The 22,057-nt window shown below is 33.7% G+C and overlaps 2 protein-coding genes across 13 annotated transcripts in view; one reads left to right on the plus strand and one right to left on the minus strand.

The window, feature by feature from the left end:
- Positions 1–22,057, plus strand: part of LOC143246811 (exocyst complex component 6-like) — a 79,721-nt gene that overhangs the window by 27,807 nt on the left and 29,857 nt on the right. The window lies entirely within an intron of this gene.
- The window catches only part of LOC143246757 (THAP domain-containing protein 2-like), a 55,507-nt gene continuing 36,850 nt past the window's right edge, over positions 3,401–22,057 (minus strand). For 5 of the 12 annotated variants that reach the window (XR_013026168.1, XR_013026165.1, XR_013026164.1 and 2 more), the window contains 2 exons: positions 18,019–18,111; positions 15,106–16,579 (listed from right to left, as the gene is read on the minus strand). Coding sequence is in view for 4 of the 12 variants with exons in the window: in XM_076493919.1 (XP_076350034.1) it covers positions 5,504–5,575; positions 6,031–6,207 (249 nt within the window). In the remaining 8 variants the exon portion in view is untranslated. Of the gene's footprint in view, positions 5,576–6,030; positions 8,027–13,879; positions 14,549–15,105; positions 16,580–18,018; positions 18,112–21,818; positions 21,882–22,057 lie in introns of those variants that run through there. The other 7 variants (XR_013026171.1, XR_013026170.1, XM_076493941.1 and 4 more) reach the window with 4 other exon arrangements.

The following is a 22,057-nucleotide window of genomic DNA, read 5'->3' on the forward strand; positions in this document are numbered from 1 at the left end:
GTTCTATACTGGCCCTGGAATCGCAACACGTTGGCTCACACCTTGTTCTCGCTGATATTCAAAACCGACTGGCCAGTTTCTCATTAACTGCTACTTCTATCCAGTTTTTCTGGATACCAGGCCATGTTGGTATTCGTGGGAACGAGCTTGCAGACACGGCAGCTAAATCTATCTGCTCCGGCACTATCACCACTGTGCCTATTCCGTATATGGACTATGGTCTTGTATTCAAGGCTCGGCTCCGTACCAGCTGGCAGTCCACTTGGAGTGAACAACGCGACAACAAGCTTTTTCAAATGAAACCTTATATTGGGCTTTGGCCATCTAGCTTCCGTTAGGTTCGGAAAGAGGAAGTTGTTCTGACTAGACTATGCATTGTTCAAAGTTTTTTAACTCATCGTTTTCTTTTATCTGGAACTGATGCACCAATGTGTAGTTTGTGTAACACTCAAATCACTATCAGCCACATTTTACTTTCTTGCCATCGTTACACTTCTCAACGACGGCAATATTTTAAATATGTTTTTTTCCCAGGGTGTATCTGTAACATTGGACAATGTTATTGGTTAGGGTGACACTGTCCACCTTGATGAAGTTTTTCGTTTTTTAATGGCCATTAATCTTTTTAATCTCATTTAAGTGTTGCATATTTATTTATTACACCTTTTTAATTGTGGCTCCTTTTTTACAGTTTCATTCTCTCCAGTTCAATTTGACATTGGAAAATGACCAGAACATTAAATAACTCGACACCAGGACTGGAAGGGCCAACTTCAGGTGACAAACGCTGCTGTTTGAACTATCCGTTTGTCGTCCTGGCGAGTTGTTATTCCACTTTTGCTGCATGTCTTTTAAACTTTTATTACTTTACCCTTTGGTACTGGCCATAATGACACATAACCCGGAACCAGGACTGAAAAGGCCAACTTCAGGTGACTGACGGTGGTTTTTGAACTTACCTGTTAGTCTTCCTGTCGGGTTATGATCATTACCAATGTGCTTGAGTAAGTACTTTACAATTTATTTTACTCTGCTTTCTCTCTTACCATTGTAAACTAGGTGTCAACGTTGGTTTTATGCTTTTTCTGTTTTTCAATGATGTTTTGTTTTACCTTAATTTCTTTTTCTATATTTTACTACATTTAATTTATTTTTACCTTTTTACCGGACGTTTGGCGCAGATAGCCTAGCTGTTTTGTGCCATAAAGCACTAAATCAATCATACAACTATCTTCCAGGAAGTGAGATAGCCAGGTGATCTGTGGTCTGTCTCTATATTTTCTAAATTCATTTTTAATTCTGGTAATTTTAGAGTTATTTCTAAACAATTTGAGAGTCTATTACTAATTATTCTTTCGAGAATTTTTCCTACACAGCTGGCCAGGCTGATCGGGGAGTAATTGTTTGGTTTACTTGCTGGTTTTCCTTTTTTATGGAACACAGAGACTATTCCTTGCTTCCAAAAAACCGGGATGTATCCAGAACTGAGTGGTAAGTTAAAGATTGCTGTTATGTGTTCACACGGTCCCTGAACGCCTTTTCAAAAAGGAGAATGGCTTGTATGTCATCCTCTCCTGGTGTCTTGTCTTTTGTAGATTTTATTGTTAGTTTTACTTCCTTTCCTCTTATTGTTATTGCGTGTAATTTCACGCAAAGCTATACCAGGGCTATCTGCGCTAGCCGTCCCTAATTTAGCAGTGTAAGACGAGAGGGAAAGCACAAGTCATCACTACTCACCGCCAACTCTTGGGCTACTCTTTCACCAAAGAATAGAGGGATTGATCGTAACATTATAACGTCCCATGGCTGAAAGGGCGAGCATGTTTGGTGTGACGAGAATACGAACTCGCGACCCACAGATCACGAGTCGAACGTCTAAACCCAACTGGGTAAATTGGTACATGCTCGCGCAAGTGTTGATTGTCATAGAAGAGCGCGAAGGTACTTTTATTACACATGCGCGCGCAGGTACATAAATTGGTATATGCACGCGCAAGTGCTGATTTTCGTACAAGTGCGCGCAGGGGCATAAATTGTTACATGCGCACACAAGTGCTATAAATAGTACAAGCACGCACAAGTCCTTATTTTGGGCCTGGCATGGCCTAGCGCGTTAAGGCGTGCGCTTCGTAATCTGAGGGTCGCGGGTTCGCGCTAAACATGCTCGCCCTCCCAGCCGTGGGGGCGTTATAATGTGACGGTCAATCCCACTTTTCGTTGGTAAAAGAGTAGCCCAAGAGTTGGCGGTGGGTGGTGATGACTAGCTGCATTCCCTCTAGTCTTATACTGCTAAATTAGGGACGGCTAGCACAGATAGCCCTCGAGTTGCTTTGTGCGAAATTCCAAAGAAACAAACAAACCTTATTTTTGTAGATGCGCGAACAGGTGCGAAAATAGGTATATGCTCGCGCAAGTGTTGATTTTCGTAGAAGCGTGCGCATGTGCGAAAATTGGTACATGCTCCCACAAGTGTTGATTTTGATACATGTGCGCGCATGCGTGTTTCAGATTTTGTTTTCTTTACTATTTTCACGTGTGGATGATTGGAGTAGAGACAGTGATTTTTTCTTTCATTCAACAGATATAGATATACAAGGATTAATTTGCTACATGTTTTAGTAACTGCTGATTTTGCAACAAGATATTCTGATTCTTCGATTGTTTGTGAATGGAGTTTTTCTCCTGCTACGTAACATAGATGAGCGTGTATCTGATTTTAAGAAAACAAATAATAATTTATTGTCTGCAGTATATTAATAAGCAATGTGAAATAGTTTTATACATATGATTCTGTACGCTTTTTTATACAACAAAGTAACAGGTTAATATGAATTTTATAAATCAAACGTTTTTCAATCCGCTTTTGACGGTGAGGTATGTAATTCTCTTCAGCGTCGAATAATTCTTGTAATCGATTTAAGTTTTATTTACAATGTTGGTGTCTTATACAAGGGTTCTAATGCAATATCAAATTAAAAGAACACGTGAATTTGTGTTGTAACTAGGGTTAACATTTTTTTACTTTATATAAAAAAATTTCGAAATAATAGTATTTAGAATGTGATTCATATAGTGAAATTATCTTGTAATGTAAAAGCACTGAATTTTTCATATTATAATTTTGCCCTTTCTCTGATACCATTATCTGCTCTGTTGTTTTCTAATAATAAACAAACTACAATTAATATTCTTTCATGATGCATGTGTATATGAATCTTCTAGCATACCAATTCTCAGGAAGTTACACGAAACACAACTTTTGTCAGAAATAAAGTTACAATAACATTGTTCTAAAAACAATCCGGACAGTTGAATCAAGTTCTTAATGCCAATACATAATTCAATATCTTTTCGTCAGATCAAGCCAAAAACAAGTAATCCAAACACCCAAGGAAACATGTTGACCTAATCTGATTTATTGTTGATTTCCTTTCTTTTGAATAGTCTAACAAAACGATTCAAGAGCTATTTGCTCTGTAAATTCCTTAACTTTGAACGAAAATACTATAATGACAGCAGTCAATCAACAGTATACACTGCCAATTGTAGTTTACTATTGTTTGACTAAAGAATGAAATTTGACCTTACTCTTATAACACACCCATGATCCAAAAGTGTAGATCACTTTTTTTTTGTTTATTTACATAGGTAGAAGAAGACAGATTAAGAAAGATCCACGAAAATAAATCGTCCCTCTTATGTGTCCCAAATATTCAAGTCTATGGTGGTGGATTCACGATTTGAGGCATATTTTCCTGACATACGATGAACTTTTCGTTCCTTTAGAATAAATATCTCAGTATGATTTGTGATATACAGCTACTCCGAAGACGACAATACTTCCATACGTCATACCTAAGATTTGAAGAAACTTTTGACATCTCCTTAACCACCAATTTCCATGATCTCAATCCTTTTTGATTCTGTTCATTGCAGACAAAATCCGTTGTTTGATTAACATCTTTGCTAGCCTGTACATATTATAAATAATTAGAAGCTTATAGTAATTTTAATGAAAGCTAAAACAATGGCCTGGCATGGCCTAGCGCGTAAGGCGTGCGACTCGTAATCCGAGGGTCGCGCCCGCGTCGCGCTAAACATGCTCGCCCTCCCAGCCGTGGGGGTGTATAATGTGACGGTCAATCCCACTATTCGTTGGTAAAAGAGTAGCCCAAGAGTGGCGGTGGGTGGTGATGACTAGCTGCTTTCCCTCTAGTCTTACACTGCTAAATTAGGGACGGCTAGCACAGATTGCCCTCGAGTAGCTTTGTGCGAAATTCCAAAACAAACAAAAAGCTAAAACAATGAGTCCATATTATTTGCTGAATTATGTGAACACCATTGTACCAAGTCACGCACCTGCGAACGCATCTACAATTTTACAACTTCGCGCTAATGCAAAAGTAAGCACCAGCGTGCACATCTACCAAAAAAGCGCCTGATCGCACAGGTATGAAAATAAGCATCTCTGTGCGCTTACCAAAATAAACACTTGAACGTGCATCTACCAGTTTATGCACCTATGCACACATGTACAAAAATTAAAAATAAGCACCTGCGCGCGTCTATCAATTCATGCACATCTGACAAAATAAGTACTTGCGCACTCATTTTCCAAAATAACCTCATGCGTGCGCATGTACCAAAAGTATCTGCACTCGCACCCACCAAAATAAGCCACTGCGCGCGCATCTACCAATTTATACACATGCAAACGCATATAGAGGTTTTGCGTGAACCTATTAGTATCACGTGACCACAACGAGGTTTGTAAACATACCGCCATATTGGGTGGCAAGTGTCCCGCATGACTGAACGAGTTAACAACTGCTGTATTCAGTACTATTCACATGTAAATGGCTGCCGCTGGCTTTTCATCACTTGTAGCACACCTGACAGGTGCTGATAAGGCCAGGTATGAGGAAAACGTGAAGGAACTGGGTGTAGGAGACCCGTATATGCTCCCGCCACGTGTATTTACGCCAGTAATATCCAGTCAAGACAACGTTGCTCAGAGTCAGGCTGTTGCCAGAGTAGATCTGCCAAATATTACATTTGGTGTATCTCGGAAATATCTAAATTTGGTTGAATATGATCATCATCACTGCATATGACGGCAGACCTGTACAGTATTTGACTTTCTCGTCGTCATTTGCAAAAGTAGCATCTTCGAAACAGTTCGCTTTTGCTATACTTTTATTGTGGAGGACTTCATTCCGCAACTGTTGGCATTCAGATTCAAGTCTAACTAAGTCTGTGAATGATATTTCCGTCTGCATACATGTCTCAGTTGTATATTGTGATGTACACATGTCAAAATTATCACATGTAGCTTCAAGTTCATCAGCAGAATCAGTACAGCTGCTATCAGTGCCAGCAGATTCTCTGAAAGCAAGGTCAAGCAGCCCAGCAGCAGCTTCATGTCTCTTTTGTTGTTCTTTTCTCCTTTTGGTCACTTCTTTCCTGTTTTCATATTCACACAATTCAGCAGCTTTCCTTCTCTTCAGGGGAGAACGTGTAAAATGAAATATGGAAGGTACATAGTCAGGTGATAGGGGATCATCACTCTTCGTCCCTGAAACAGAGTACAATAATTTAGTTAAGATATAGATCTACAGGCATCATCAGATAATATTTATATATATTACAGATACACTGTACACTTTTAACTGAATATATATATATATATAACTGAATATGCTGAACATTGTTTAACAACTGAATGTACAGCCAACAAAGTAATTATTTGCACACTTTTTAATCTTGTGCCAGTTGTGGTTTTCTGATGAATCACTTAAATTGGTCCTTTATGAGATATTAACATTTTGTCTTAATGTGCAAATGGCTATATAACCTATTCATCATGAATGATATTGTTCCTTCAGTAAATTTACTGTTGAGTTATTTAAAAGTAAAAGAAAAGTGTGCAAAAACATTTCTTTGACTGGTGCTGCAGTGTGTTCTGCTGTACATATATCATGCGTGTAAGTTTCAATTTATTCAGCCTGGCTATAGATGAATTATACACACCTGACACAAAATGTTTACTACAAAGTCTGATGTGCTCTGTGGGTGTCCAGTTTTCCTATTGACAGCTGCAATCCATCGTCTTCTTCGGTCGGGATCTTTAGGAAATCTGTAGTATGACACATTTTCCGCCTGTCCACGTCGATTTGAACAGTTAAATGCACAACACGAGTGTACCATCGCGCACTTTTGACTATGAATCACCCTTGTGTTGAAATATAAACACGCCGAGCGTGCCACCCATTATGGCGGTCAGCAGTAACTAGGTCAAGAGTGACGTCACACGCAAAACCTCAAAACGAAAATAAGCTCTTGCGCGCGCATGTATCAAAATAAGCATCTACGCCACCATGTATCAAAATAAGTAAGTGCACGCGCATCTAGCAATTTACGTACTAGCACGCGCATGTATCAAAATAAGCTCCTGAACACACATGCACGAAGATAAACACTTGAGTGTGCATGTATTAAAATAAGCACATGCGTGCGCATGTACGAAAATGAGCATTTGCGCGGATGTACAAAAATAAACACCTGTGCTCGCATTTACCAATATAAGTACATGCGCGCGGATAACGAAAAAAAGATCCTTGATGCGCATGTACCAAAATAAGCTCCTTTGCGTGCATCTGTCAATTTATGCACATGCGCTTACATGTAGGAAAATTTAGAACCTGCACGCCCATGTACCAAAATAAGTATCTGCGTGAGCATTTTCCAAAATAAGCACTTTTGTGCGCATGTACTAAAATAAGCACCTGCACGCTCGTATATGTATCAAAATAAGCACCTGCGTACCCATGTACGAATATGAGACCTCTTGGCGCATATATCAAAATAAGCACCTACGAGTGCATCTAGCAAAAGAAGCATCTGCGTATACCTACGTTCGTATGTACCCAAATAAGCACTTGGCCGCGCATCTTTCAATTTATGCACATGCGCGCACATGTAGGAATATCAAAAACCTGCGTGTGCATCTATCAAAATAAACACCTGCGCGCGCAAGTACGAAAAGAACCTACGAGCTGATCTTCCAATTTGTACACATACAAGCACATGTACGAAAATAAGCTTTTTCGTGTCAGTGTACAAATTTATGCACAAAATCAGCACCTTCACGCTCATGTAGGGAAATAAGCATGTGCGTGCGCATCTATCAATGAACGGAAATGGACGCGTATCTATCAATTTACCTACTAGCGCACATGTAATGAAATAAGCATTGGCTCGCGCATTTACCAAAATGATCAACTGCGCGATCATGTACCAAAATCAGCACCCGTGCGCCCATTTACGAAATTAAATACCTGGGAGGTAATGTATGAATATACGCACCTGCGCGCACATATATATGAAAATAATCATCTGCAAGCACATGTATCAAAATAAGCATCTATTAATTTATGCGCATGCTCGCTCATGTACGAAAATAAGCACCTGCGTGCTCAGTTGTATTTTATTTTTGGCTTCACTTGTGGATGAATTTTAGATTAATGTATTAACACAGAGATATTTGTTACAGTTAAAAAACGCTATTGGCATGACTTCCTTGGAATTGGTTTCAGATTTATCTGCAGAGGAGGTACAGATGTAAATTCATTGGGCTTTAGATCCACATGCACAGCTAGTGATCATTTCTTTCTCCAACATATCACTGTTCAAAGGAACAATACAACCAGTGATAAATAAATTTGGACAGTTTTTCTGACTTCTTTCACCAGTGTCATTTCATTCACTTTGGTGGAGAATTGTTCTTTCCCTCCTTTCTTCCTGTTATTTCCAGTTCTCCCAGGAGATCTTTAGTAAGTTTCTCAACATATACAGAGTTGATATATCCACAGTTAAGATGCCCTGCTTATAGCTTTGTCCTTATTCAAACATGAGAAAATTATATATTTCCTGTCATCAGTGCTCATACTTTGGTAAGTTAGATATTTATGTCCTCTGTCATCTGAGTTACTTCAGATGAATTGAAAGTTAGTTACTGATTGGTACTTTGTTTTTTCTGGGTAAACTTAATTGTCTTGGATGTTCATTACTATTACTATTATAATCCTAATTTTTAGAAGTGCAGGACTTAATATGTGCCCTTCATTGTCCTTCTTAATTTAGATATCTGTTAAGTTAGACATTAATTGTTAATGTGTTTTTTTTAGTAATTCTGGTCAATTTGCACATTCTTTATTATTCCATACTTTGTGGACTAGATACAATTAGATTGTTTGCCCATAAGATATTTATCAGTATTTTGTTAACTGAGTATGATTTAATAGTTTCTCCATTACACAGCTTTACTACTTGTAATATTCTATTTATTCTGTCCGATTGTTTTTCATCATTGTTAACTGTATATCTTATTATCCTAATTTTCATCAGTGGGACTTAAAATCTTTTGACTTGTAATGTATTCATTTATTTCCCATGACTAAACTTGATTTTGGCTACTTCAACGTTTGTGATACTAGAAACCTAATTTAATCCCAGTAATCTACACTTTATTGTTCTGCCCCATAGTGTCCACTTTACTGATAGCTGTTTGCAACTTTAAGTCCAATTCTCAAATTCAAGACCCTACCATTCAGACTAACCTTGGCTCTAAGTTGTGTGGAGGTACGAACTTTTTTCTGACTCTGAGTCTTTGCACACTTCATTCTGTGGATTATTGGCTCCCGCTTGCTTCCATCCATTTGAAGAGACCACACTACTCTGCTCTAACAAGATGCACTATTAAATAGGATTCCTAATGATGGAGAGAAGTCTCTTCTTACCCTTCTCAATACCTCATTCATGAGTTCTTCTTTTCAACCTCAGTAAAGTTTAGCTTCCTCCTTCATCTTCACGTTTGGAATGAATAATTTACACATCCATCATCTTCCAATCTCTGGTCTACCATGGAGTGGTCACTCCATACCACCTTTACTGAGGTTCTTAAGCTTTGTCCCACTTTTCTCTACTTCTGCTGGGATGGTCGTTGTTATGGTGCATTACAACATCTTCAAAGTGGTCACTTATACCATAAGGCCAGTGGTACCAATTCCAGGTATCTGTGCTCATGGTCACCACATTATGATTGTAACTTTTCATTTTCCTGGCTCCCTAAATTTGGTGTTAAATTTATTATATTCTCCCAAGTTTCTTCTCATGGAGTGGCCTCTCATTTTGTGGGTGTCAAGACTTCCTACCTACATGTATGGCTTCAGTCAGTTCCATTGTCTCAGCCCAGTCTCTGGTTGAATGTGTTACGTTTTTCCTTTCCTGATTCATCAAGCCTCTGTCCATGTCTATTACCACAGATAACATATCTTTTGAAATTTGTCTCTTTCTCATTGTTTTTTGCACTTCCCACCTTTCCCTATTATTCACCCAGTTGTTAAATAAAGACTTCTCTACTTCAATTGTGTCTAGCTATTGGGCGACCTTACTGATTACCCAACATTTCATCTGGCTTCATTTTTTTCCTTTCTTTTCCCTCCTTTTTTACTTCTTTGAATTGTTTATTGTGATCTAAATGTGGTCCTTATTGCTCTTTCCTCCATATAAACTTTTGTCTTCATGTTCTATCTACGTGCTCTTCCTGAAGACCTCTTTTCTTCCCGTCCTTCCTTGCAGTCATAGTTCAGCTACTTATGTCATTAATGTTACCCACTCATTACATCATCCCTCTTACGTCATTCTTTATCCAAACTGGTCCTTCTTCTCTAAGACCTATGCCAAAATTTTAATTGTTTTTTACTCTCTCACCTTTTCTTAACCTTCCATTTCTAACCTAAATTCCCATTCCAGCCCTGATCAACTTCTTTGATTCATTCCTTAAGATGATATATGGCATGTACTGTCTCCTTTTGGGTTCACAATCCCAACCTTTTATTCCCTGGAACCATTCCATTTCCAATGGCCTTTTCCTTTTATGCATACTGGTTTGGTTCATCAACTTCTGTTTGAACTTATCTCTGATAGGTTGCCATATCCACAACATCCCATCACATTCATGCCATTACTATGTCTGTTGTTGCATGCCTTCACTGTCCTTTAAAGGAGATTGTTAAGGCTGGAATGTAGACTACTCCTAGTACTTTGGTCATTCATCATCTTCATGATCTCACACATGATCTTCCTACCATTTCAACTATACACACATTCTTTTGCCTTTGACTGGATAAGTCTTTTCACTTTTTTAGTTTTCCTTCCAGCATTCCTAATCTTCACCAATACTATAAGAATTCTATTCTCCATTGGGTGTCAGCTGGTAAGCTATACATTTTATAAAATTTTAAATGGACAAAAGGAACTTATTATTTCATCAAGGATGTCCCTTCCAACTCCCAAATATGTTCACCCCTTACAACTCATGTATTCATTCAATCTTTTCTTAAACTCAGTTTAAAAAGTAATCCTATCTAAATTTTAAATAATTCCAACTCTAACAAAGTTTCAATTTATGCTCCCTTGTTCTACTGTTGTCACTGCTAGACATGAAAAAGTTTGAATGATAAATATTATCAATACCCTTAATAAACTCAAGCACTTAATCAAGTCCCCTCTGAAGTTTTCCTCTCTAGAGAATTCAAGTTTAGATATTTTTAATCTGTCCTCATAGGACAATCCAGCCATCCCAGGTATCATGTTAGTGTTTCCTCAGAATCTTCTCTTACAATTCAATATCCTTCTTGAGGAAGAGATATCAAAACTGTATAAAGTACTCTAAATTTGACCTTGAAAATGATCTATACAGTGAAACAATAATACCTCTTGTCTTGTATTCAGTATTTCTATATATACTACTCCAAATCCAATTAACCATATTGCTAGCTACAATACACTGCTTAGATGACTTAAGTGAATCTTTCTATCACAACATCATGATATTTTTTTTTACATGCGGTATTTAATATATTCGTATTTAAGTTTTAAAAATAATTTGAATTGAGAAAACCCACACACATTACATTTTGGACGTGTGAACATCTGCCATGTATTGGCCCAATACATTAAATGATCTAAATCTCCTAGTAAGTCTGCAGCATCTCTGATGCAGTTAACAACCCCAAAAACCTTAATGTCATTTTCAAACTTCAAAATTTCATTACTCATTCCAGAATAAATATCATTAATACAAGTCTCAAATAGCAGATAACTCAGTAAAGAGCCCTGAGACACACTACTTGTTAGTATGACCCAGTCAGATCTAATTCCATTTATTACTGTTTTCTATCCAATTTAACAACATTCCTCCCAGAACCACATATTTAGTTTTTGTAGCGAGTGTTTTGTAAGGCATCTTATCATCAGATACTTCCTGAAAATCAAGGTAAACCAAATCCATGGTATTTCCTTAATTAACTCTTTCAGTGACATCCACAAAGAATGTCACAATATTTGTTAACCAAGACTTTCCCTTGCTGAAAGTATGCTGGCTCTTTCATATTATGTTAATCTGCTTTAAGTGAATTTGTAATGCATCTTTAATTACACACTCCAAACACTTTCCAACTACTGATCTAAGATTAACTGGCCTACATATCTCAGGATGGCTGGTATGGATATTAACACTTTTACTAATAAAGCAGAGAAGAATGTTACAACCTTCTTAGGTCATTTTCAGGTTAATCATACCAGCTGTCCTGAGACACATTTTTACTTTAAGTGGGTTTCTCATCATCAAGAATAACTGGCCTATGATTGCCTGGGAAATGTTTATCACCTTCTTTAAATATTAGACTAACATCCAACTTCCAGTTTTCTAATACTCTTCCACTACTCAATGACTTATAAAAAGTATTAGCTAGTGGTTCATAAGTATAATCTTTAAGTTTCTTTAAAACTCTAGGATAAAAGTTGTCTGGTCCAGGGATTTATCAATTTTCATGTTTCCCAATTTTAGTCTTACAGTTTCAGAACTTCAAATGATATATTTTACATCAATATCTTTCTCATACATTAAGTGCTCTGGTTTGTCCATTAAGTTTAAATTTATTGTGTTTATTTTGTTTATCCCAAATATGATTGCTTAAACTTTACTAAACCATACTGGAACTGTCCTGTATTTTATGTATAAAATACGCATGTCATGTATACATATCAATTATTTACCTTAAGTTCTTACCACATCTGTTCAAGATCACCTGCCAGCTCTTTAACCAAATCTACAGAACTAGATCATGTTTCATTCCATCAAAATTATCTTTACCAAAATTTGGAATTAGGATATAATTCGTCTTCAATTTTACATGTAATAAAATACCAAACCTAATAGTTCCATATCTGCATGTACTTAAAAGTTCACCAACCACAACTCTATCCTATTGACTTTAGAAATTAATATTAAATCTAATATAGATTCCTTTATTCTAGGTTCTGTCACCAGTTGGTGTACAAAAGAATTCTGAACTTTTTCCATAAGCCTATCCCTCTCATTGTCAGATGCAAAATTATCCCAGTCGATACCCCTAAAAGTAAAATATCCCATAATAACATCTTTTCATTGATATCCATTAACACTAACCCAAGCTGACTCAACCTTATTGCTGTTATCTTTAATATATTCTAACTCAACAGAATGTAGTTCACTCCTCACACATAAAGCTACTACTCCCACTTTTTTTTCAATATTCTATATCTAGTAAATAATCTGTAGATTGGTATTTCAAACAAATTTCCTTCATCAAAATTGTTCAAACTTAACCCAGTCTCAGTGATACCCATAATATCAAAATCATCAGCTTTTCCCAGATGGGTATTGATAGATAAAATAATAAACTAATTGGTTGGAACAGGTCCATCTCACATGGGATCTTTTCATGATGTTGGAGTAAAATAGATGCCTCTGTTCTCATTAATTACAGTTGCAGAAGGTTCTGTCTCTGCTTCTAGAGGTGAGAGTGGGAGACTTTGTCCAAAAAATATAAATAAATCAAAATTAGTCTTTTCTTTCTAGAATGATTTCAAATTGTAATATGAAACTATACTCATAACAGTATACATCCATTTACAATTAAACTTTACTTTTCTCCCCGTTTGACTACCCTTTGAACTGTAACTATAATTCGTGCCATTATAAGTTGCATCACTCAATATGCACGTAGCTCTCATTATGCTATTGAATTACACTACCCATGAACTACTTACTACCTAGTTGCTTGCATTCGTGTCTTGTAAAACATTTTTATTACATTATTATTATTATTTATTTCACCTAATCTAATCTTAACTAACCTTACAAAATCCCTATTTTACATTTTAATTACCTTTGGAGTATTGAATAAAGAATAAACAGGAAAAACAAGAAATAAAGTACTTGCCTAATCTATTTTTTTTCTTGGTGTCAAATGTTGAGAACACTTAAGCATATTTTTATAGTAATGATTGCAATGTACGAAATATTTTGTTAATTAACGAATACACCAAAGAACATAGACTAATAACATGCAAAAGGAAGATAAGTTTCTCAAACAATTACAATATTTCTGGCTTTCTAACTATGCAACAAAAGCTGTTACAAATTCACCCAAGTTACCTGTTGTGATTCCCATGGTAACAAATGTTGTATTGTAAGAGAAACTGACACTTGTCTGTAACTTAATACAAAATGTCATAGAATAGATCAAACCTTGATATTCTATTAGTTACAGGTAAAATGTAAAAGACAACTATTAACAAAAAGAGGATGTGACAGGTGGGTGCAGTAAGAGGGGTCTGATATTCTATGACAGCTTTGTAACCAAACAAAATTGAAAATTATGAAAAATTATGTTTTGTCTGAGCAATCAAGATTTTACAGTGAGTAACTTTAATTTTGTACTTTATGAATGTGTGATGGATAAAACAGATGAGAAAAGATGTCTAGAAAAGTGTCACACTCTGAGAAACACAGTATTAATTAAATATTGTCCTGCAGAATTAAGATCATAAAACTTAAAGTATTAAAATATAGATTATTAGTTGAAACTTTACACTCTGTTAATTCATTTAATGATGTCAAAAAAGCACATTAATAAATTTTGAACATAAGACACTAAAGCTTTGTTTCATGCACAGTAAAGGACACCCAGGGCAAAAGGGTTAAATCTCAAATTCATATTAACAAATTAAAAAAACAGAAGTTTATCTAAAACAAACAAGTAGAAACAACAGAAATCAAACACAAGTTAAAAGTGATATTAATTTGTGATCAGTCATGGTCCAAAGTTTGTTGCATGAAGAATGATTTAAAAACACATGTCTATACAACAGAATGTCAACTGAGAAAGTTAGCATAGTGCTAGAGTGGCAGTAGTTAGCAATGCTAGTAATAAATGACACAATATGATTGATGGAGGGTGGTCACATGATCAGCACATGTTCTGAAATGGTAAGAAAATAAAGGAGTAGAAAAGACTGGTGCACTGATTGCAAACATTTTTATAGCAATGCTTAAAGGGCAAACCAGGACTGAAATAGCTTTGGGTGAGAGGAAGTAATGTTGTTTTGGAAAAAGACATCAGTAGAAAAAGATGTTGCAATGGTAGAGAGTAATTTGCCACTACAACCAGAATAGAAAAAAAAAAAATACTTTGACAATCACAGAAATCCAAAGGGTGATTTTTAAATTACTGAAATACAAAGTTGATAACTTACCACACAGTAAATGAATATGTGTGAGGCTAGGACTTGAAATTAATGTTAATGAACAATACAATATATAAATTCAAAATAATAAATATTTCAATGAATAAATGAATCAGGAGTAAAAAGCAACAGACTTAATCACAAATTCACTAACAACAATTAGTAATAATCAGAAATAATATTCTTCATCAATATCTTGTGAACTAACTTGTGAAAGCTCAATGTAAGATTGACATTCACTTGTTAGATCACAAGATTACAAACCATGAAACTGTAATTTTCATAATGTACAACGTTTATGATATCTGTACATCACCACCAGGGAAAACTGATGCCAGTTTCATATTACATGCATGTGTACTCAAATTAAACATGATCATTTAGAAGGTAAGCTATTATTTTAATGCAATTAAAAATTCAGAGATAAACTAGACAATAGAAGGAATAATAAATGAATGCTAACAAAACCGTAACTAAATATAAAAACATAATTTATTATCTCACAGTGTTGATGTAGCCTCTTTCTTGTAACTTTATTATACAAGTTACATGGTTTTAATTTTGTCACTTGACAAAGTATGTATATCTTACATTAGATGTGAGACAATTATGGTAAGGTACTCATGATGACTCAATCTTATACTTATTTTATTAATCAATATTCACAATGTTAAAACTTTAAGAAAACACAAATATTTTATACCAAGCAGTTATAGCCATATTATATTCTCTGAGTACATGCATCTTGACTGTGTAAAAGGATCTGAGAATGGTATCTGTAATAATTAATTTAAACTCAGCTAAGCCAATACAAATTTAACAGGTGATTACACACTGTTCATTAACAAGTCCCAAAATTGTTTTATAAAAACAGCTGTTTAATATGCATAAATTTTGTTCAATAATAACTGCTATTCAAGTTTGATAACAGCTGATTAGCATGTGTCATTTTGTTCAACAGGAACTGTTGCTCAGAAGTAGTACCAATTAATTGTATGTGTAAAGTTTGTTAAACATGAACTGATGTTTACATTTTGTACTAGCTGTTTAGTATGACTCATATTTATTAAAAAACTGATGCTTAACTTGGTAGTGGCTGTTTATCTTCTTAAGATTGCACAACATGAAAAAATATTTAAACTTGGTAAAAACTGTTTAACACATCAATAGACGTTAACCACCTGTTAACAGGATTAAATGTAATGTATTTCTATATCAGTTCCTGCTGAATTGTCAGAAACATGTTAGACTCAACATAGTTCAAGAGAAGCTAACATAAGAATACTAACTTGTCAATAAGAAGTAGTTACACACACCATTATTTCTTTTACAATGATATATATATATTCTTTTTCAACTCTCCTTTCAATTAACACAAAAGGTGTTAATATTACTTGAAAACCATTGTTAGCTACATAACTTAAATGTTTTTGTTCTTTACGTTTAAAAAATCTGAACATTAATGAATGATGATTTTTTTACTAGTGTAATGTTTTTCCAATTATTTGATGTTTTGAACACAGGGTGAGACCTCTTCTTTCCATTTCATAATAAGATAAATATTTGTTTGAAGGTGTTTTATTTTATTTGCAATGTATGTTTCTTTCAAGTGCTAATTAAAACATCCCTTTACAATTTATAAAATAACTACTGTAGAGAACATTACGTTATAGATTTCAAGAAACTTACCATTGGAGGACTACAATATTGTTAATATAAAGTTATTAATAATAAAAATTCAATTATAATAAATAAGTTATTACAAGTAAAACACACATCAACACAACCCACATTTCATCATCCTAAACATCTTTCTACAGTTCTACATACATCTTTTATCCTCACATTGTTCTTCTACTATTTCCTCAGCCTCTGTTAAACCTTGTAAGGGATCTGTATCAGGTTTGGTTTCATACCTTTTGAAATCAAATAGGTAGCATCAAATCTGCTCACATTACAGAAAGAAACAAACAGTTCATATTAGACATTATCAAAAGAAAAAGATTCAAAATTGAAATTTATCTTCATAAAATTTCCATTCTTGTTTGCAGTTTGATAGATAGAAAGCTTACAAAAACACATACATTAAATAAATACATAATATTTACTTTCTTTAATAAGACCAAACTTTAATAACCTCTGATGAATATATATTTTGGATATGTACTACATACAAATTTAAGCATACTTCACAAGCTTATTTCAGATAAAGAATTCCAAAAACTAATGAAGTGTTCTCTTTAGTAGAACAGAATATCACCTAGTCTTTACAGTTAATAGTCTCACTAAATTTTGATACATCTTTTCGGTAATTCAGATCATGTTTTTTGTTTGTTTGTTGATTTTATAAGAAATACAAAGACAGTTAAGTGAAGATACTGAATAACAATATTAACAGAAAATAACTTCTGTCTTTTACAACCAGCTGTTCCAGCAACTGATGTCATTATAACTATTAAATTCAATACATGTGTTCTCTGACACCCTTATACCATTTGAGTTACTAAACACTGAACCTACTGACCTATCTAATGTATGACAGTAATTTAACAGTTTGTAGTATAATAATTATTTAGTGTCACTGTTATTTAAAATACAACTGTAGATCAGTGGAAAGAATAAAAGCCTTTATAAATGCTGACAACTAATAAAACACATAGTAATTCAGGAATAAATCATCAACACATTGATTTTATTTTATCTGTGAATCAGGTAGTTAATGCAATAAAGCATCATCTATCACATAATGAACCACAATGAAACAACTATTGATCTTTGTTCAAGAAAACTTTGAGAAAATATACATGTAAACACATGTGTATACTGAGCATCCAATTAAGTAAACTGTACAACTTCCAAAATGAACAGAGAACTAAAAACAGTTTTACAACTAATACAAATGCTACATTAAATATACAAATAGTAACAAGGTTTAAGGAAATGAATGATCAGTGGTCAAGAAATGACTTTCAGTTTTCTTTCAATAAAGTTTTAAGGCGTTTTCCTCTTTCAGACATAAAATTCAGTACAATTATCCAAATTGGACATAGTAGTCTTATACAGAATGCATAAATTAATGGATAAATGTTTTATGAAAGCAATTTACTTAAACTATAATTTCACTTTACAAAAGGAATGTAACGTTTAGATAAACATCTGCCAAAACTCATGATGATACACTTTGTACATTTAGAATATTTCAGTAGTTTATGCAATTTCATGTTTACATGGAGATTACAAAACTGGTCAGAATGACCAAGCAGATATACAGGTTTAATAAAGTATAATCTAATTGATAATGGATTATGCACGTGGATCACAATCAGTCGTCTAAATATTTTAGTTTGAAGTATATGTTTTTTTAAATTCTTTAGATACACTTACCATTTTGGAAACTTTTTGTAAGCCTAATTTTCTTTTCACTTTTGATAAAACACCACCAGTGACTTCATCACAAAAAATGCTCTTGATTGGATGCTGTAAAAAAATTACTTTTTAAAAATTTACTTACTACAGTTAATTTTAAACATGAGTGAGGTATAAAATCATGAAGAATGTTTATAATACATAATATAAAGTTTGTTTTTCAATGGCCCATAATTAATCTTTTTGTTAAAATACAGTTTACTACTAATTATTTGGTATTTGATACTTTTGTATTAAGGTGGTTAATTACCTCAGACACATTTCAGTTAGATTCTTAACAATAATGTTGGCAAGTCTTTCTGCAATTTTATATCAAATCATATTTCTTTATTGAAGAAATTATAATAAAATAAATAGATTTTATAATCTTAAAATCGTTTTCTATGGGAAAAGATTAAGTATAGAAAATCTTAGTGATTTACATAAAAAACATAATTAAAGAAAAAGTTATTAATTCAAATTCTGTTAAACATTTATGAAACAAAAAGTAACTTCTGAATTACAAGGTGACAAGTGCCTGCAGGATCAAACAACTTCATGAGAAAGATAATCAATACATCTTGCTCTGATCCACCAAATACTTATGAAGTAGTATACAACTTTGGTCTTCATACACAAGAAGGAATAGTGATGTATAAAGGACTGTTCAGAGTGATGCAACGTAAACTGATTATCAAGTAAAAACGAGGAAGTTATCTTTCTCTTCAAGTCACTAGTTGGTCCTCGATAGTCTTCACTTGAAATATTGTGTGAGCTTTGTCTGAGTAATGACACTGATTTGTTGTAAATTGTTCACACCACAGCTACTAAAATTACTCCAGGGATGGAAAGGTTATATTAAGATTTCTTCAGAAAAGATCAACAGACAAGGTTTTCAGTATGTTTAAGTGGGTGATACTAATGAATCAGGGAGATAATCCTGTCAGTGTACTATGTAGTGCTGGCTTGTGACTCTACACAATATTTTATGCACAATATCTTAAGGAAGATCCAGAGGCATGCTCTCCCAGAAATATTTAAAATAAGAAACACCATTCTCTCTATTTTCTGGTCTTTTTTAAAATAAGGGTATAAAAAGTGATTAAATTTGCAATGAACATGTGATTTAGCATTTTCTGCATTAGGTGTAAAACAACTTTTCATAAATGTCATAACGTTTCTCCTTTTGTAATGTGAAGATGCCTTTGGAGTGTATTATCCAATGTAAACTTTTAGATAGGCTAGAATCATGATTTATCTGGGTGATGAAAACACAGCATTAGAACATTTAAACATGAGGTACAGCTCAACACAAGTACTTGTTTATAAAAAGTTATTCTGCATTTTCAAAGATTTTGTTGCTCAAAATTATATCACAATGATCCATTCATTTACTCTGAATATGTAGATGAAGATCAAAGTTACAAAATAGCAGGTTATGCTCTAATTAATATATATTAAATGAAAGTGTTATTTTTCTATCTCACTTTCTGAACAAATGTAATACTTTTTATTCACTTGAAAGAAAAATAAAGACACTAAAATATAACTAATTTTTTATCTTTAACCCATACATCAATTTTAATACTTACACAAAAAGACACAGTACAAAATTTGTTCACAAGCACACATCGTTACTCAGTATTTCAAGTTTGGTATTAAATCTTTCTTATACAATACTTAAAGGAAAATTACATACAAACAGAGGCTTTAAAGAAGTTTGATTTTTATTTTGTTGTTGTTTAATAAATGTAACAACACTATCAACCTTATAATAACATTACTTGAAAATAACAGACAGCTGTCAGTTAGGTTTGCACTCAGCTGAGCCAATTTTCTATGACAGTTAGCTTTAGAAATCTCTATACAAGTCATACTTATTCACCAAGCTGATAACATATCTCTTACAATACACAAATATTGAAAAATTTATTTACAAGGAATTTTCCAAACATGAATTCAAGTGTCAACTCTATATATTTCAATGTTTTACACATTTTACTAGTAGGATAATATTATTTGTGAATATAGATGTCTGTCCATTGCATACAATTATGAATAAGAAAATAAAAAAATTTTTAATTTTTGTTTCAATTATGTCTGTTGTGTATATTTTTTAAGTCTGTTCAGAAACTAAACGTTTTGTTGAGTTCTAAGTATTTATGTGTTTGTAATTCAGCACAAATATACACAACAGGCTATCTTTGCTTTACCAACCATGTGTATCAGAACACAGAACCAATTTTCTAGCATCAAAAGTCCACACACTGTGCTGCTGGTAATAGTGCAAGAATTCTAAGAACTCTGTTAACAAGTGCAAAAACATGAATAACTCATTCAAACTTTTGACATAGGGTGTTATAAAGTCATTCTGTTGTTAACAAGTACATAAAAAGGGATAACTGTTTGAAAATGTGATAAGCACTCATAATACGAACACTGCTGTAAGATTATTAAAAGTTACACCTTTTATAGTAAGAAGAAATATTTTAAAAACAAGTACAACATTTCATTCTCTCATGCAATCATTCTCAAGAAGAAAAGTTTTTATGATAAAGAAGGTTCTAGTAATTATATCAACACTCAACACCCTTAAAATGTGTTTAAAGAACTTTTAGAAAAACTATCTATATTAGCAGCCAAATATTTGCTTTTTGTGGTTGTGTAAGAAATGTAAGTGAAGTATTACAACTCTAAATATTTTGGTGCTTTCTAATAATCAACTACAGTTCAGAAAGATTAAGTACAGTAAAATTAATTTCTACCAGAATAACTCTAACTGACATTTTCATGTTGAAAGGCACCTTAGGGGCTGAATCAGTAAATGAACAGATCAATCACACCTAGGATTCCCTGTTCTTAATTTTATGGCAGCATGTTCCCTTAAAATATCAAAAGATATTACAAATAATCATTTCCATATTTTGAATCCTTAGCCCCTACATTTTCAGTGTCTTATCAAAAACTCTGAGAACCAGTATAAACCCTCAAAAAGTATGAAAGCTGAAAGATTTTCTTTTTAAATGCCCTATTTACATTCCATTTTCATGGAAGTGTGATCCACAATTGTTTTTATCCTTTTTTGGTGATACTTTTACCCAGTTTGTCTGTAATTTCTTTTTATTATCAAAATGCAGATTTTCTTATTGCTACTCCCTTTAAATGGACTGTACCAATAACCTTTCATTGATGGGTCAATCATAAATGTTAAACTCTATGTGTTAAACAAAGAAAGTACTTTTACTAATTGATGTAGTCTATCAAAATGTTTATTACCATAGTAATTCATGAATATTTTAATTTGAACATGAAGCATGGTCCTCACAAATCAGAAACCAGGAAGTTTCATGGCAACAGATACACAAGAAACAAGCAGTTGAGTGAAGACAAGACTAATAAGCTTAATAACAGTACAACAGGACCAAGAAAAGAAATATTACATAAGAAAATATCCACAGTGGTAATATAATTGTTGATATAGACAATCTATCAGAAGTAGCAAGGGAGTTTTGTCAGTGTTTGTGAGAGATTGGTTGGTTGATTTAGAGTTTTATAGCACAAAGCAGTTAGGCTATCTATGTCAAACATCCAGTAAAAAAAGTAAATTTAGTAAAATTCATAAAAGGAAATTATGATAAAACAAAACAATGTTTAAAAAAACAATATACAAATAGCATAAAACCAAAGTTTACATCAAGTCAACAACATTAAGAGAAAAACTACAGTTATTCAAGTTGTAAAGGACTTTCTGTAGTGAAACTGTAATTATCATAACTCACCAGTAGGACTAACAGGTAAGTACAAAAACCACCATTAGTCACCTGTAGTTGGCCTTTCTAGTCCTGGTTCCAAATTATTTGATGTTATGGCCATTTTCAAAAAATAAAGTAACAAAAAAGTTTTTAAAAAAGTGTAGCAAAATTATAGACAGGATAATTAATGGGTAGTTCAAACACCAGCATTAGTCACCTGAAGTTGGACTTTCCAGTCCTGGTTTCAAGTGATTTAATTTTACAGC

This window comes from Tachypleus tridentatus, chromosome 1 (assembly GCF_004210375.1).
Source record: "Tachypleus tridentatus isolate NWPU-2018 chromosome 1, ASM421037v1, whole genome shotgun sequence".
Classification (NCBI taxonomy): Eukaryota; Metazoa; Arthropoda; class Merostomata; order Xiphosura; family Limulidae; genus Tachypleus; species Tachypleus tridentatus.